Source organism: Trichechus manatus, unplaced genomic scaffold, assembly GCF_000243295.1.
Source record: "Trichechus manatus latirostris isolate Lorelei unplaced genomic scaffold, TriManLat1.0 scaffold00030, whole genome shotgun sequence".
In the NCBI taxonomy this organism is placed as follows: Eukaryota; Metazoa; Chordata; class Mammalia; order Sirenia; family Trichechidae; genus Trichechus; species Trichechus manatus.
Window position 1 is genome coordinate 19,669,901 of NW_004443966.1, and position 15,083 is coordinate 19,684,983.

At 53.0% G+C, this 15,083-nt stretch overlaps 1 protein-coding gene across 1 annotated transcript in view; it reads left to right on the forward strand.

Moving 5' to 3' along the window:
• The window catches only part of CCDC33 (coiled-coil domain containing 33), a 123,391-nt gene that overhangs the window by 42,523 nt on the left and 65,785 nt on the right, over positions 1 to 15,083 (forward strand). The window contains 5 exon segments of the mRNA XM_004374816.1: positions 640 to 773; positions 4,688 to 4,797; positions 6,611 to 6,727; positions 10,830 to 10,921; positions 12,244 to 12,364. Of these exon segments, the coding sequence (XP_004374873.1) occupies positions 640 to 773; positions 4,688 to 4,797; positions 6,611 to 6,727; positions 10,830 to 10,921; positions 12,244 to 12,364 (574 nt within the window).

Genomic DNA, 15,083 nt, shown 5'->3' on the forward strand with positions numbered 1-15,083 from the left:
CTGTGGGGTGCACCGGGATGCAGAGGGCCCAAGCTCCCACCTCACCCTGACAGCCTGGCCCTGCACAGCCTGTGAGTGCTTGAGGGTTGGAAACCCCTCACCACCACCACCCCAGCCCCGTGCCCAGCCCAGGGCCCTGCACACAGTGGGCACCACAGAAAGCAGCAGCAGCTGTGTGCTCCATAAAAGGGCATAGAGATGGGGGGTAGGGAGTGAAGGTCAAGAGAGAGGACAGCTAGGTGCAGGGCACCACCCACTGAGCAGAACCCAGAGAAGACGATAGGGAGGCAGCATGTAGGCACGCCGGCTGATGCTGGAAAGCCTTCCTCTGGCAGGGGCAGGAAGTCAGACAGGCCAGGCGTCCACTCCTACCCTCACCCCTGACCAGGGCCTCTGTGGCCTGAGTTCAGGTGACAGTCTCAGCAGGTGGGAATGGAGACAGTGTGGTCACCTGGGCAGGCAGAACAGCTGAGGAGCGAAGCCTGGGGTCCCCTGGGCCTGGGTGACTGGATTGTCTGTGCCTGGGAGGCTCTGTCCATCTTTTGCTCAAGATTCACGGACAGTGGAGTCTGAGGGTGGGGTGGGGGAGCAGCAGGCAGGACACTCTCTCGGACTCACTCCTGCCGGTCCCCTCCCCAGGAAAACCACATCCAAGGACTCACAGAGCAAGAACTCCAAGGCAGTCACATCTGTGACCTTGGAGCCCACCAGAGCCCCCATCTGGGGGGACACAGTGAAAGTAGAGATCCAAGCTGAGGACGCCGGGCGAGAAGGTGAGGCTGGGGGCCGGGTGGTGATGACTGCGTGGGACAGGGGGTGTGACTCAGAGAACCACTTAAGACAGTGGCAGAACCTCACCACCACTCAGCTGGAAGCCACCTGAACACCTCCTGGGGCTCAGTTAAAAGCATTTTAAAGGAAAAAAAAATTATAATCCTGTCACGCATCATCTCCCTAGTCTGCTCGAAAAATGAGTTGTTCCACATAAAAGAATTTTCCAGACAATGAAAGCTTATCTTTTTTTATGACGGTTGTTATTATTTTCATGGTATTACCACCGTCTCCCACTGCAGTAGCACATTACAGCTTCCTAGCACGTCCCCACCCGTCATTCTTGCAGAGGCACAGCCTCTCAGGAGGAGCTGTGCTGCTCCATTGCTTGGATGAGTAAATTGAGGTGCAGGGAATCTAAAGAACTTGCTCAAGTTCAAGTAGTCAGTAAGCAGAGGGCCTAGGACTCAGCATTACATGTTCTCGCAAAAGTCCAGTGTTCTATCTGCCTCAACTTGATTTTTTTTTTACATTTTTAAAAATGTCCCTAGACTGGATCCTTATCCCTGCCTAGGCCTTCCCAGGGCACCGCCCACCATCAGAGAGGAGTACCCCAGGGCTTCCCAAGGGCTGGGGTCTGCTCTTGTAGAAACTGCTTAACAGCTGTCTCCCCTTCACCCCCAGGGAGCCCTTTCAGTCCCCTGGTTTTGGCAAATTCCAGCATTGGTAGACAGTTTCGATGTTTCAAGGCAGGGCTTAGACTGAGCCCCCAGGCACCCATGTACACGCACACGTGTGCTCACAATTGTATTTTCACACTGTGGGCCAATCTGGTTTCCACTTCTGCGCCAGAGCTTGGGCTGGGCACACAGAGTACTCGCTAGTGGGTGCCGGGGCTGCACAGAGAGGTGCCCAGGACATCTCTGGCCTTCTGTGGTCAGAAGGACCTCCATCTCTCTTCTTGCAGGTGGTCCCCTCCCTGAGAGAAGAGACTTTGCCCCTTCCCTTGAACACTGTCAAAAAAAAAAAAAAAAAAATCTTGCCAAGGCCTTGGACAGAACTCTTCATTCATCTCACAAAGAGCAAAAAGCTAGAGGCTATGGGAATTGCAGGGAGAAGGAAGGGGGAACATCGATAAAAGGGAAGATGCTAGCTCTAGGTCAAACCAGAGAATTATTTTTTTCTGCCTGTAAAGGGGGATAGGTGGAGCTGTTGGGAAGGTTTGAGCAAATGCTAAGAGGAAGACAAACTGACCTAGGATTTCCTGCGAACGCATGTGTGAACCTGTGTAAGCTTGTCTTTGTGGTTGCCAGTGGGCTGGTTCCTATGTGTGTGGACACTGTGTGTGTGAGTACACACTTGTGTCTGTGCCTATTGGTATGCGTATGTCTCTGTGCAGGTGTGTGCTGATGCGTCTGGCTGCAACAGTGTGCTGAGTGTGTGCTTGGAAGCGTCCGGGTGGTGGTGTGTGCCTGCCTGTGTTGTTCTGTGTGTGTAACCCATGCAAGTGCATTCATGTGGCTGATGGGAAGATGGGGGTTGTGGTGAGTGGACCTGGGCTGGGATCCTCCCCTGGGTTCTACACACCTGGGGTGACTAGAGGAAGGGGTGTGATGAAGTCAATGGCCTTGAGGCCCATCTGCAGCAGAAATGGGGGCAGAAGGGATGGGAGGATGAGGACACTCCCTGGGCAGGCCAGGAATATTGGCAGGCGCCTCCTTGCAGATTGAAGTAGCTGGATGCTTGTTGGAACCTGCTTGGGACCAGTTGCTGTGGTGATGTCTGTGGTAGCGAGTAGGGGAGGCGGGGGCCAGGCCAAGAGGCGGGGGAAGGGCAGGCGGAAGCATAAGGATGTGTTAATGAAAAGCAAAGGGGAGTTTCAGAACCTGTGTCCTGGCCAAAGCAGGCAGGCGGCAGAAATGGCTTGTTGGCCGCACAAAGGGAGCAGCAGGAAGCTGGAGGGCACAATGCCCGGAGAAGAAGCTGATGAAGCACGTTTGTAGCATGGAGACAGGGCCGGGGTGGGGGGCGGACAGCCATCCCCCAGTTACAGATCATCTGCTGGTAGAGGCGGGGGCAATGCAGGGCACTCACCTCTTTCCCAGCCTCTTCGAATCTTAACCGGGTTTGGGGACTCAGGGCTCGTGGGGAGTGGGCCCCAGGGACTGCAGCCTCCACAGCTACTCTTGTGGCTTTGGCTACGAGCAGTGGAGTCCCCCAGCTGAATTTCCTCAGGTCTGCCTAGGGCTGGATGAGAGTAGGGTGGGCTATAGAAAATTAACAAGGAGAAAAATAGTGACAGCCACAAGGAACACTTGCACAAAATTTTGTAGCTTAAAAACCACACTCCCATCCCTACCACAGTCCTAGGAGAGAGACAGGGGTTTTCCTTTTTAAAGTATTAACATTTTTCAGAGCAGAAATTTAAGGCTCAGGTTAAGTGACTTGTTAAAGTCACAGAGCAAGTTGGTGCCTTGATACTAGGACCAAGTCCCTTGCCTTACCCTACTTCCTTCAAGCCAACCCAAGAACTTTTGCTGCCCTCCCCCACCCCTTTCTGTGAGCACGGATCCCATGTGGCCAGCTCTTGAGGGGCCTTGTCAAGTATCTTTCCCTCTCGATGCCTCCAGGCTAGCTGGAGGAGGGGGAAAGGAACAGTATTTAGCAGTACCCTCAGTTTCCTTCTACAGCCCCAGGTCTAGGTGACCCACTCCCAGGTCCACATGACTCGCCCAGCTCCAAGTGACCCAGAACCAAGGGGAACCCAGCCTGCTGAGTATATTAGGGCCAGCAGCTGCTCCTGGTGCTGAAATGCCCACGGCTCAAAGAGAGGCAGGGGAGACCTCTTCTTCTCCACCCTCCCTTTCAGGCTCTTCTCTACCTCCTTTTCTTTCCTTCTCTTTTCCCTCTCCCTCATCCCTCCTCCATCCTTCCCTTCCCTCCCCCATCTCCTCTTCTTCCTCGAATCATAGACTTCCAGAGTGGGAAGAAGGCTGGGGGTCACCAAATCCAGCCTCTCCCATCAACCATTTCCTAGCTGTGTGATGTTGATCAAGTTATGTATACAACCCCTCTCAGCTCCAGTGGACACACATCAAAAACAGAGATACTGATACCTATTCAAGGGATCGTGCCAAAGGTTTATTGAAATAATGACTGACGGGTGCCCATCCCCGTGCGTAGCACACAGTAGGTGCTCACTATGTAGTACCACCATGATTATTTCCTAGTCATTGGTGTTTTCCTTAGAATTCATTCCAAAGTTTATGCCTTTTAATGACAAAATGTGATCTCTTTGGAGGGAGTTTACTGAGAAGTGCATTGTTCTTAGTGTTTAGACTCTGTTTGCATTTATTTGGAGTTAGTTTTTATTGATATTTGCATTGAAGGATTTTTTAGGCAGAACACTTTTTCTTACTGAGCCTCAGTTTCCCCATAAGCAACATGTAGGAGATAATCCCTCCCTTCCTGCCTGATGATCTGGTGAGGGTGCATGTGAACAGAAGAAGGGACCTTCTTACTGGGGAAGGGGTACTCTTCCTGCTTGCGTGTGTATCTGTGTGTGTGTGAATGTGTGTGTATTGCCATGGGTGGTTGGGCTTAGCTCTATGTGTGTCCATCCTGGGGTTGGGAGTTTCTGGTCCACAGGAGAGAACTGCATCTTTGGGCCCTACTAGCATCCATCATGGGGTCTTGCCCTGTGCAGAGGCTCAAACGGTGCTTGTGGGGTTGTGTCTCCACGCATCTCCACATGCATTTGTGTGTCCCACATGTGTGCGTGCATATTGATTCCTCAGTGTGGTCCCCAAGCTCCTGCTCTCAGTAACGTCTGTTACCTCTCACTATCTCACCTCATTGGGAGGGTGAGTGGTCATCTAAGCCTTGTCCTGACTCTGCCCACTTCTTCTCTCTCCAGATGTGGTGCTCAAGGTGATGGATAACAAAAAGAAAGAGGAGCTGCTGTCCTACCAAATCCCCATTAAGTACCTGCGTGTCTTCCACCCCTACCACTTTAAACTGGTGAAGGTAAGTCACAGCCCCGGGCTTGGGGGCCACATGGGCCTGGGGCAGGTGGGTGGAAAGCTGGTAGCAACCACCTTGATGCCTCCAGCTCTTCCCAAGACTAGCTCTGGGCATCCCATGCTCACCTCGCACTATGGAATGATTTCCATAAGAGTTTGGGATTCTCTAGATTCATCTCCATAAAGCAGCCCTTGGAATAACTACCACATTAAATGAATGCACCAATTAAAGATGTATTCTGATTTCACATACGTTAAAAGAGGTGAGTATATCTGAAATCTGAAGAAACATAGTATTTACAGAGTACCCACTATGTTTCAGGTCCCTTGCTAGACACTACTCACTACCTCTAATCCCCAGGGTGAATTATATCTTGCATACAGGAGACTGAGGGCTTGGGGAAAGGAGTCCCCTCACCCTGGGTCACAGAGCTGGTGAATGGCAGAGTCAAGAGTGAACCCAGGTCACTCTGTCTCCCAAGCCAGTTCTTTCTGTGCTGCCTCCACATGCTGCCTGGGCAGGAGGAAGGTCCAGGAAAATTGGAGAATGTGAGAGATGAAGCGTTCCCTGGAATGTACCCCATAGTGGGAAACTGGGGGTGATCCTCAAGTGGGGAGGCCTCAAGGCCCCTCAGTCCATGGCTTGAACCTCCTGGGCCAGCCCTGCTTCCTGGCTCCCCTCCCCAGTGCTGATTAGTGGAAGGGAGAATTCACTCTCTCATTGCTTTAGTACTGATTAAACGCCTACTGTGTGCCTGGCACTGGGTCACAGATAAGCAGAAGCACCACCTTCCCCTGCCCCTACACGCACTCCAGACCCCTAGAGTGGTTTAGAGAAAAGAGCAATCTGAAGTCAGATTGTCTGGACTTATACCCCGGCTCTGCTGCTTACTAGCTGGATGTCCATGAATCGAGTTGCTGTTGAGTTATGTCCGACTCATGGCGACCCCATATGTGTCAGAAGAAAACTGTGGTCAAAAGGTTTCAGCAGCTGATTTTTTGGAAGTAGATCACTAGACCTTTCTTCTGACATGCCTCTGAGTGAACTTGAACCTCCAAACTTCCAGTTAGCAGCTGAGGGCCTTAACCCTTTGTGCCACCCAGGGACTCCAGGTGTCCATAGGAAACTGCTTAGTCCCCCAGGTCTCCATTCTGCATCAGCAAAATGCAGACACTATACCTTGTAGCATGGTCATCTGGATGATCAAACGCAATGCTGAGCATAAAGCACCTAGCAGGCAGCCTGGCAGGTAGCAGGTGCTCTGTTGGGGTTTGTTCCCCTCTTCCCTCGCTCCCCCAGGCCCCGTCACTGACTTTTCCCTACAACTCTTAGTTTAGTCATGGCCCAGGGACCTTACCTTCCTTCACCAGATCCCAAGGAGAACCCCAGGTCCGTCTTACAGAGCCCAGGGTAGCTTCAGGATGGGGCATCTGGCAGACAGGGAAGTGAAGGCCCAGAGAGATCAGTGAGCTATGCCGGGAGACACAGCACTTAAGCATAACCCTGGCAGAATTGCCCAGGCCTCCCAGCTCTCAGTCCGCTTACTCCCCAGGCCTCCTTATCATATCTTTACAAAGAGAGCAGGCAGGCCTCCAGTGGTCCTTGCGAGGGCGATGAAATATTCAAATAGAAAAAGGAAGATTTATTATATTGATCTCCCTGGAAGAGCTCACAGGGACCATGAGCTTTAATTATCAACTTGGAGCCCCAGTGGAGCAATGCCAAATGACCGTCTGCAGAGGGCTGGATTTATGGCCGGGTCGACCCTCTCCGCATTCGCCTTCTTATGTGTCTTCTTCCTCCACCCTGTCCCCAGCCCACCCAGTCTGGGAAATCTGGTGAAGCCACTGCCGAGACCCAGCTGTTCGCGACAGTCATACGGAGGGGCAGCTTCATTCCCCGCTACATCGGCTGCAAGCACACGGCTCTGGAGGTTCTGGGACGGAGGCCCCGGGAGGGTAGGGTGGGCAGGACACTAAGCTTTAAGCAGACCCCATGCCCTATCCTTGGTCACCTCTGGCTGGCCTGAGGGTGTAGAAATGGGGTGTCTGGGGAAGAAATGAAGAAGTGACTGAGCCTTTCGAAAGAAGTGGTTTGTAGAAAATCCCTGGGATGGCAGGGATGATAGGGATGATGATGATGATGATGATGATGATGATGATGATGATGATGACGCCTAACATTTTCCAGAACTTTCCAGGCACACAGGCCTGCCTTAGCCTCTTCTTCCCTCGTTGTCCTTGGAAGTGAGAGGAAGGATCCCTCACCACAGCTCTGTTCCTCCCACCCGTCCCCCGTACTGCAGGGAGGGTGCGAGACTCCCACAGCCCACTGGCTCCCTGAATCACCTCAGGGGAAGCCCTGTTCTCCCACTTGGCCCACAGTCCTGGCTGTTTTCTATCTCCTCCTCTCCCTCCTGGGGTAGCGACCCCTGACCTAGGGCCTAGGTTCCCCAAGCAAAAATTTTAGGGCTTCTCCCACCTTTTCCTGACTCCTGCTTCTGAAGAGATTTGACTGGCCTGCTGATTTGGTATTCGTTCATTGATGAACTATTTGCAGAGCTCTTTCGGGGCCAACTTCCACACACAACCCTCCTTCTGCCACTCCTAGGCCTTTCAGCAGCCTCCAGAGGGACTGGCAATGCTACGGGGCAGACATGGTCCAGGGCCCCGGCCCCTCCCCTTTCCCCCAGCCTTCAAACTGCTCAGGGCTATAATCAGGGTGGGAGTCAGTGGGGTCCAAGCTCTGGGCTTCCCGTGCCCCACCATGGCTGATCTGATCCTCCCCCGAGCGCTGTGAGCCTGGCAGGGCACGAAATGTTCTTAAGCCCCATTTCACAACTGGGGCTACTGAGACCCAAGGGGTGCCTAGAGCTCCTGGTCCACACTTGCTTCCCCACAGCCAGCCCTCAGATGCCATCATGTGTCCTGTTCCTTCCCGAGGACAGCCAGCAGCTCACGTGTATACAGAACCTGCAAGAGTGGCAACATCTTGGCTTTTCTGTCCTCAAGCCAAACCCCACAGGGAGGGACCACATCCCCAAGACCCAGACAGAACCTTAGGTCTGCAGGGGGGCAGCTGTGGCTTGCCCCACCCCACCCCAGCCCCCTGACTTACTGGTAGAAGTGTAGGACATAGACCCAGAAGTCTCGGCCTCCCTGCCCCCCAGCACGCCGCCCACTCCCCTGCCCAGTACCACGTCCCAGCACAGATACCTCCCTGTTTGTGTCTGAGCATACAGCCAGTGAGCCATGTCTGCTTCTGATGGCAAGCAGGTCAGCACAGCGGGAGCTAAAATCGCTTCTTCTGTTACTCACCGAGCTCCGTCACAAGCAGGTGTACTTGGGCAGCTGTCTCATTCACACTGCGTCAGTGTCGACACAGAACACGTGTAAGTTAGCACCCCAGTGCCCACCTAACCTCTCAGAGCCACCTCCCAGCCCTTACACCTGCTGGAGCCCCTTGAGCAATAAAGCCCGATAGCTCTCCAGGAAAGTCCTCAGGCCCAGACCCTCACGCCATCCAAAGTTTGAAATTCCACCATTACAGATTTATACCTTTGAATATCATAAAGGGACTTTAGTCTCCAGAGGCCCCGATGAGGTCTGAAGTGCCTTAAAAACCAGTTGCCGTCAAGATGACTCCAAATCATGGCAACCCCATGTGTGTCAGAGTAGAACTGTGCTCCACAGGGTTTATAATGGCTGACTTTTTGGAAGTAGATCACCAAGCTTTTCTTCCGAGGCACCTCTGGGTAGACTTGAACTTCCAGACTTTCAGTTAGCCAGCCACCAAGTAATTTACCCAAGTTAACCATTTGCACCACCCAGGGCCCCCAAAACACCTTGAGAACTATTTTATGCCCTTATCTGCTCACACCTGTGTGAGGTTAGCTGGCAATCAGCTTTGGGAGGTGCTAAGGAAGAGGAGGCAATAGAGAGAGGGTGTTCAGAATAATCCCTGTTCCTGGGCCCTTTCCTCCCACGAAGGTAAGAGTTGGAAGGACTGGGGAGATTATGGTCTAACCCTGAGTGTACAAGTTGGGGAAGCTGAGGCCTAGAGTGGAGCAAGGACTGGCCAAGGTCACGTAATGATCAGGCTGGAAGGTGTGAGGTAGCGGTCAAGCTGGAGGAGACCTGGCAGGGCCTCTCCCCTCACACGTGTGCCTGCGGCGTGGCCCCTCAGCTGTGTCCAGGACTCCAGCCCTTTCCTTTTCCTGCTTTTCTTTCTTTCCATCAGTGTTACGGAATTAAGATCCCTGGCCATCCTCCAAGACCAGCTCAACCCCAGTCTCTCTGAGGCCACTGCCTGTCTCCTCCCCCCTCCCATGGCACTGTGTTTCTCTCTCTTTCACACTCATAAACACACAATCTCCCCTCTTCTCCCCTTGTCTCTCATTAATATCACACTCATCTATCCCGCAAACATATAGTGAGTGCCTATTACATATGTGGAAACTCTGGTGGTGTAGCAGTTAAGAGCTACAGCTGCAAAACCAAGAGGTCAACAGTTCGAATCCACCAGGCGCTCCTTGGAAACCATATGGGGCGGTTCTACTCTGTCCTATAGGGTTGCTGTGGGTCAGAATCGACTCAACAGCAACAAGTTTGGTTTTTTTGGGTATTATGTATGTGCTAAGCACCTTTGCTAAAAGTTGAGGATTAATGGTAGTCAAACAGACAGACATGGTCCCTGTTCATGCGGGGCTTGGGCTCTAGTCAAATGGACAGAAAAGAAACAAGAAATAAATGATAATAATCACAAGCTTTAGTGATACATGCTATGGAAGAGACAGGTCAGCAGATGAGAAAGAATGGGTGGGGGGTGCTCAGCAAGAGTGATCAAGGACGGTCTCTCGGAGGTGGCGGTGCTTAAGCTAAAGGATGACAAGGAGCCAGCCATGAGAAGAGGCCGAGTCCAGGCAGAGGGATCAGCATGTGCAAAGGCCCTGAGGCAGAAATCAGCTGGGCATGCTGCAAGAGTGGGAGGAAAAGAGGCTGGCACACAGAGAGGGGGCAGGGGAGCTGGCAGAAGTGGGAGTCAGGAGCCAGAAGATCAGGAGCTCTTGGGATGGCAGTGGAGGTGGGTGGGCATGAAATCCATGTCTTCTACAGTGCCTAGCCCAGAGCCTAGAGCAGATGGTCAGTGAGTGTCAGAACAAAGCTTTTGGCCCCCATTCCCTGGGGAAGCTGCCCACTTATCCTGCTCTGCCCTTCCCCACAACTGCCTCCTGCCAGGAGTCCTTCCTCTGCCCTAGTGTTTCCTGGTGCCCCCAATAAGCTATGCCAGTGGAAGTCCAGAGGAAAAGGCATTGAGGACTGGAGTTCAGAGAGGTCCTTAGGAGAACAGAGGACTGCAAGCTCATTGGAGTATGGGAGCAATGATGACTGGGATTTTATGAAGCAAGAGGAGCCCAAAGTTCTGATGTTTGCAGTTTCATTCCAAGCCACCAACATTCGTTGGAAAGCCCTGCTGTGAGGCAGGCACAATGATAGGCACCAAGGGGATCCAGGGAGACCTCAGCCATAATCGGAGGTCTCAGAAAGCTCAGTGTGGTTCGAGAAACCAGACCTGGGCTTGGCGTTCACAGTTTACAAAATGTTCTCACAAGCGATCAACTCAGAGACACCTCATGATCCTGGGAGGGAGCCAGGACAAGAATGTTCAGCCCTCTTTAACTGACAGAAATTGAGAGTAGCCAGGACCACCCCTACCCCAGGAGCCAGGATGAGAACACAGCTCTCCTGACCTCCTGCCCAGGTCCAGCCTCTTAGCCCACACCCTCTCCCTAAGAAAAGCTGGTGTAAGAGAGCCACTACTGAATCACAGGATGGGAAACCAAGGGGCATGGCCTCAGCCAGACAGAGAAGGCTTCCTGGAGGAGGGTAGCCTTGAACAAAGACAGAACCAAGTACAGCAGGGAGGAGGGAAGAGCAGGACCAGAGGTGTGAGGCAGGGATAAGCCATTGTTGGGAAAGAAAGATGGCGTGTGGGGTGGCCGTGTCACTGGGTTTACCTGCCTCTTCTCTTCCCAGGTCTTTCTCCGGGGAGTCAATGAGCCCCTGGCCAACAACCCCAGCCCCATGGTGGTGATTGCCCGAGTAGTTCCCAACTACAGGGAGTTTAAGTGAGTGGCATCCAGGTGGACATGAACGAGGAGGCGGGGGAGGGCAGAGGAGAGAGGAAGGGGAGAGGCTGTCATTGTCGCTGCAGTCTGTGATTCCAGGAGCCCCTGAAACCTCCCCTCTCTCCAAGGCCCTTCAAACCTGCCCACTGGGTCTGAGGTCCCAGTAAGCTTCTCGAAGCAGACCACACCTTTCCACAGGGAGAGCGGAGGCTTCTGGAAACGGACAGCTCAGACAGCTCCTGAAGCCAGGCTAGGGGCAGGGAAGTGGGGTCCTGAGTGTCTGCAGCAGACCTGAAATGCTGAGAGGAGCCAGTGTGTGGAGGAGGAGGGGGGTCCTCAGTCCCTGCCCAGTGGTACCTCAGCCATTCCAAACCGGCCTCCCCATCTCAAGCCCACCTCATCTACAGTCCCCTCCTACCCAGGTCAAGGCCACAGGCTCCAGACTGTGGTTTTCCCCAAAGGAAGAGGCCTAAGGGTCATCCCAGAACTTAGCCCTAACTGGAAGTGCCCTCCCTCACCCTCCCGGAGGCCCCTGGCTCCAGCCCCAACTTGTCCAACTCCTCCCCCAGACCTCCTTCTGGGCTTATCGCATTCACAGTTCTCAGGGGGGGATTTGGGCTAGTTCTGCCCCTGGAGGCAGTGGGGGGAGTTCCCCAATGAACACATGCCCCTTAGACCCGCACCACCTCCTGGGCAGCAAGTGTCTGCTTCTGTCACTTCCAGTGACACTGATGGCCCAGAAGGACTCCCTGACTCCTCTGCACCGCCTATGGTGTTCCTCTGATCTGTGACCCCTCCTTGCTTGTTGGAGGAATGAAGATGAGCTCAGTGCGCGCTCGCACACCCACACCCACACCCACACCCACACACACACACACACACACACACACCCTGAATCCCACCCCTGCGGGCTGTCCACGCCCCTGAAGCCTAAACGAGGATTCCTGCCTCGGGGGCAGTTTATTCTGACAGCCTTCCAAAGGGGAGGCAAGAAATGCAAGGCCCATTTTAAAGATGCGACAGCAGCAGAGGCATTCAGATGTGGCTAAGGCCACAGAAAGTCACAGTGTGTCACAGCTGAAGCCCACCTCCTGACCAAGATGAGCTGTCGCATGGCTTTGGACAGCATCAGAAGGACCACAGCCCACCACCTATGCCGCAAGGCCCAGGCGTGGACTAAATGGGCCACTGGAGTCTCCTCTCTTAAGTGAACCTGGTGGCTCCAAAGTGGTAGCCCATGGCTGCTAGGCTTGGGCACAGGGTCAAGAATGCTGGACACTGCGAGCACTCCCTTGCTGACCCCTGTCTCTTTGCCTGTGCAGGTTCAGCCAGATAAACCAAGACCCAGCATTCCTGGGGCTCCCCATCACCCTCCTATCCTTCCCTATCTCGTCGGTGATGAACTTTGATGTTCCTCGGGTCAACCAGAATGGATGCCCTCAGGTATGGCTCCTTCCGTCATTCACCCTCTCACTGCTTCACACTTGTAGTAACTCACCTACTCATTCATTCATTCCCTCACTCATTCAGTCATTCATGTGACTGTTCAATAAGAGTTTACTGAATCCCACTGCATACTGAGGGCCATGCTTGTCTGCGCTGGGGGAAGCTGCCTTCAGGGAAATCTCAGTCTGTGGAAGATAATACCACACATGTGAAAAAGGTAAACATCAACACAAGGCAATGTAAAACCCAACCACAAACCAGAAGGGCCTGTCAGAGCTGTAAAAATCAGAGGAGAGAGGGATGTGAAGCTGGATGATTAGGAAGGGCACCCAGGGACAGGAGTCTTGAATTTTGAAATAGGAGCAGGAGAGGTATAGAGCAATTGAGAACAGCAAGGGCAAAGGTGCGGAGGTGGAAATACACAAGACAAGATACTATCAGGTTGGAGGGGAGGGGCATGTGTTTGCGCATGTGTGTATGGGGGAGGAGGGGACAATCATGGCTGGGTCCAGGGGAATGGCCAGATTGACCTCTTACCATAGTCTGCACTTAAGTGAGAGTTTGCCCTACACCATGGTCCCAAAATTCCCAGGGGCCCTAAAGAAGATTGGTGTTCCCAGAAGTCCTTCCTGTTGTCTGTCTACCATTGGTCATGTCTAGCATGGCAAAAAGAGAATGAGGCACCCCTCTGGAGCCCCAGCCTTCACTTAAAAGCAAAGACGTTTGAAGAAGCCTCAGAATGACGGCGATGGGGAGGAGTGGGACGCAGGGGGACCCTGGGGACGTTGGCTTCAAACCCAACCCAATCCTCGGCCTGATTTCCCCAGAGCCATCTCACACATGGCCCTGCATTTGCCCAGAAAATTAGGAACCAATCAGCAGGCAGTCCCAAGGGGGAGGAGGCACTGCCTGCTTTAATGAGTGTGCCCCCGTCCCACCCCCGGGCCCTCTCTGGCTGCCTTAGCTGCCTAACTAGTCTGGATGGGGGAGGTGCCCCTCGATGCAGAGACTTGCCTCAATGCCTTTTGCATACATGAGACACAAGGCCAAAGGTCCAGCGATGGCAGAACACTTGTTGAAGGTCACCAGGCACCATAGCAGCTAGGCCAGGATGAGAACTCACTGGCAGCTGGCATAGAGGTGCCCAGGTATCAGCAGTGAGTGGACAGGGGCCAGCTGCTGTGGTATAAGCAAGGGGGTGGGGGGAAGGAGGGTGATAGAGTGGGCAAAGGCCCTAACTGGAAGGAGCACCAGTCAGCAGCCCTGGGCTCAGAGCTCACACAGACCCCCTGCTCCACCCCTCCCTGAGCTTCAGTCCCCTCATCTCTACAATTGCAGGTGTGGAGGTGGAGTGGTAATTTCTAGAACTTGCCCTCTTTCATGGAGTCCTGGGTAGTGCAAACAGTTCGCGCTCAGCTACTAACCTAAAGGTTGGCAGTTTGAGCCCACTCAGCAGTGCCATGGAAGAAAGGCCTGGCAATCTGCTTCTGTAAAGTTTACAGCCAAGAAAACCCTATGGAGCAGTTCTACTCTGTAACACACGGGCGGTCATGAGTTGAAATGGCCTCAGTGGCAACAGGCTTTTCGTTTTCTTGTCCTCTCTGACATCTTGGGACGCCGGAATTTCCCACCAGCTGCCCACTATGCTAAAGTACTGTGGGTGGGGAGTTTGAGGATGTGGGAAACCTGGGTTTGACCTGTCAAAGAAAGACAAATCCAGACTTTGATAGGGAGAAGCTTTCTTCATAAAGAAAGAGTATTGCAACAGGGAAAATTTTCCCCACTCGGAAAACTGCAAGCATCTCAAAATCAAACAGAAAAAGGCTTCTCTTTTATAAAGAGGGGCATGCAGAGATAAGCAGAATCTTTTGGGAGAAAGCCGGACAGGCAAGGGGAAATGGCCATTCGGTCCGACAGGAAAAGTGTCTCACTGTTGTCAGCCAAGTCCCAGAAGAAGCTGCTAAGGGGGGCAAAGTCCAAGTTTTTAAAGCCTTTTCCAGCAACGGGAAAAACCCAAGTCACAAGAACGGAAGAAAGCCCGAAGAAAAGCCGGGTAAAAAAAAAGAAAAGGTAAGAAATGGGCAGTTGTGAACACTTGGTCAGACCCAGCTCTGAATCTTACAAGCTGTGTGACCTTTAGCAAACTGCTCTCCAGGCCTCCTGATTCCTACCTTATGGAGCTGTTGCTGTTCACTGCCCTCAAGTGGGCGCCCAGCCCATGGCAACCCCGGCCCTGCGCCATTCCGCTGGTAGGGGACCTGATCGGTGTGATCCATAGGATATTTCACTGGCTGATTTTCAGAAGTAGATCAGCAGGTCTTTCTTTCTACTCCATCTTAGTCTGCAAGCTCCACTGAAGCCTGTTCGGCATCACAGCAACACCAAGCCTCCGCGGATAGGCAGGAGGGAGTGGCACATGAGGCGCATTGGCCAGGAACAGAATCCAGGTCTCTCGCAAGGAAAGCGAGAACTGTACCGCTGAACCACCACTGAGCCCACTGGGGCTTTTGGGAGAACATAAAGGGAAACAGTGTGCAAAGCGTCCAAGCCCAGGGTCGAAGTTAGAAAGGTTTCGTCCTTTTCAGAATGCACCTCTCCGACTGCCAAATACCCCTCAGAAGCCCACCTCACCATTGTCCTTGTTACCTTTGACTACAAGTAACAGAAACCCCAACTGGATCAAGTTAAACAATAAGGATATTTATTGTCACACATC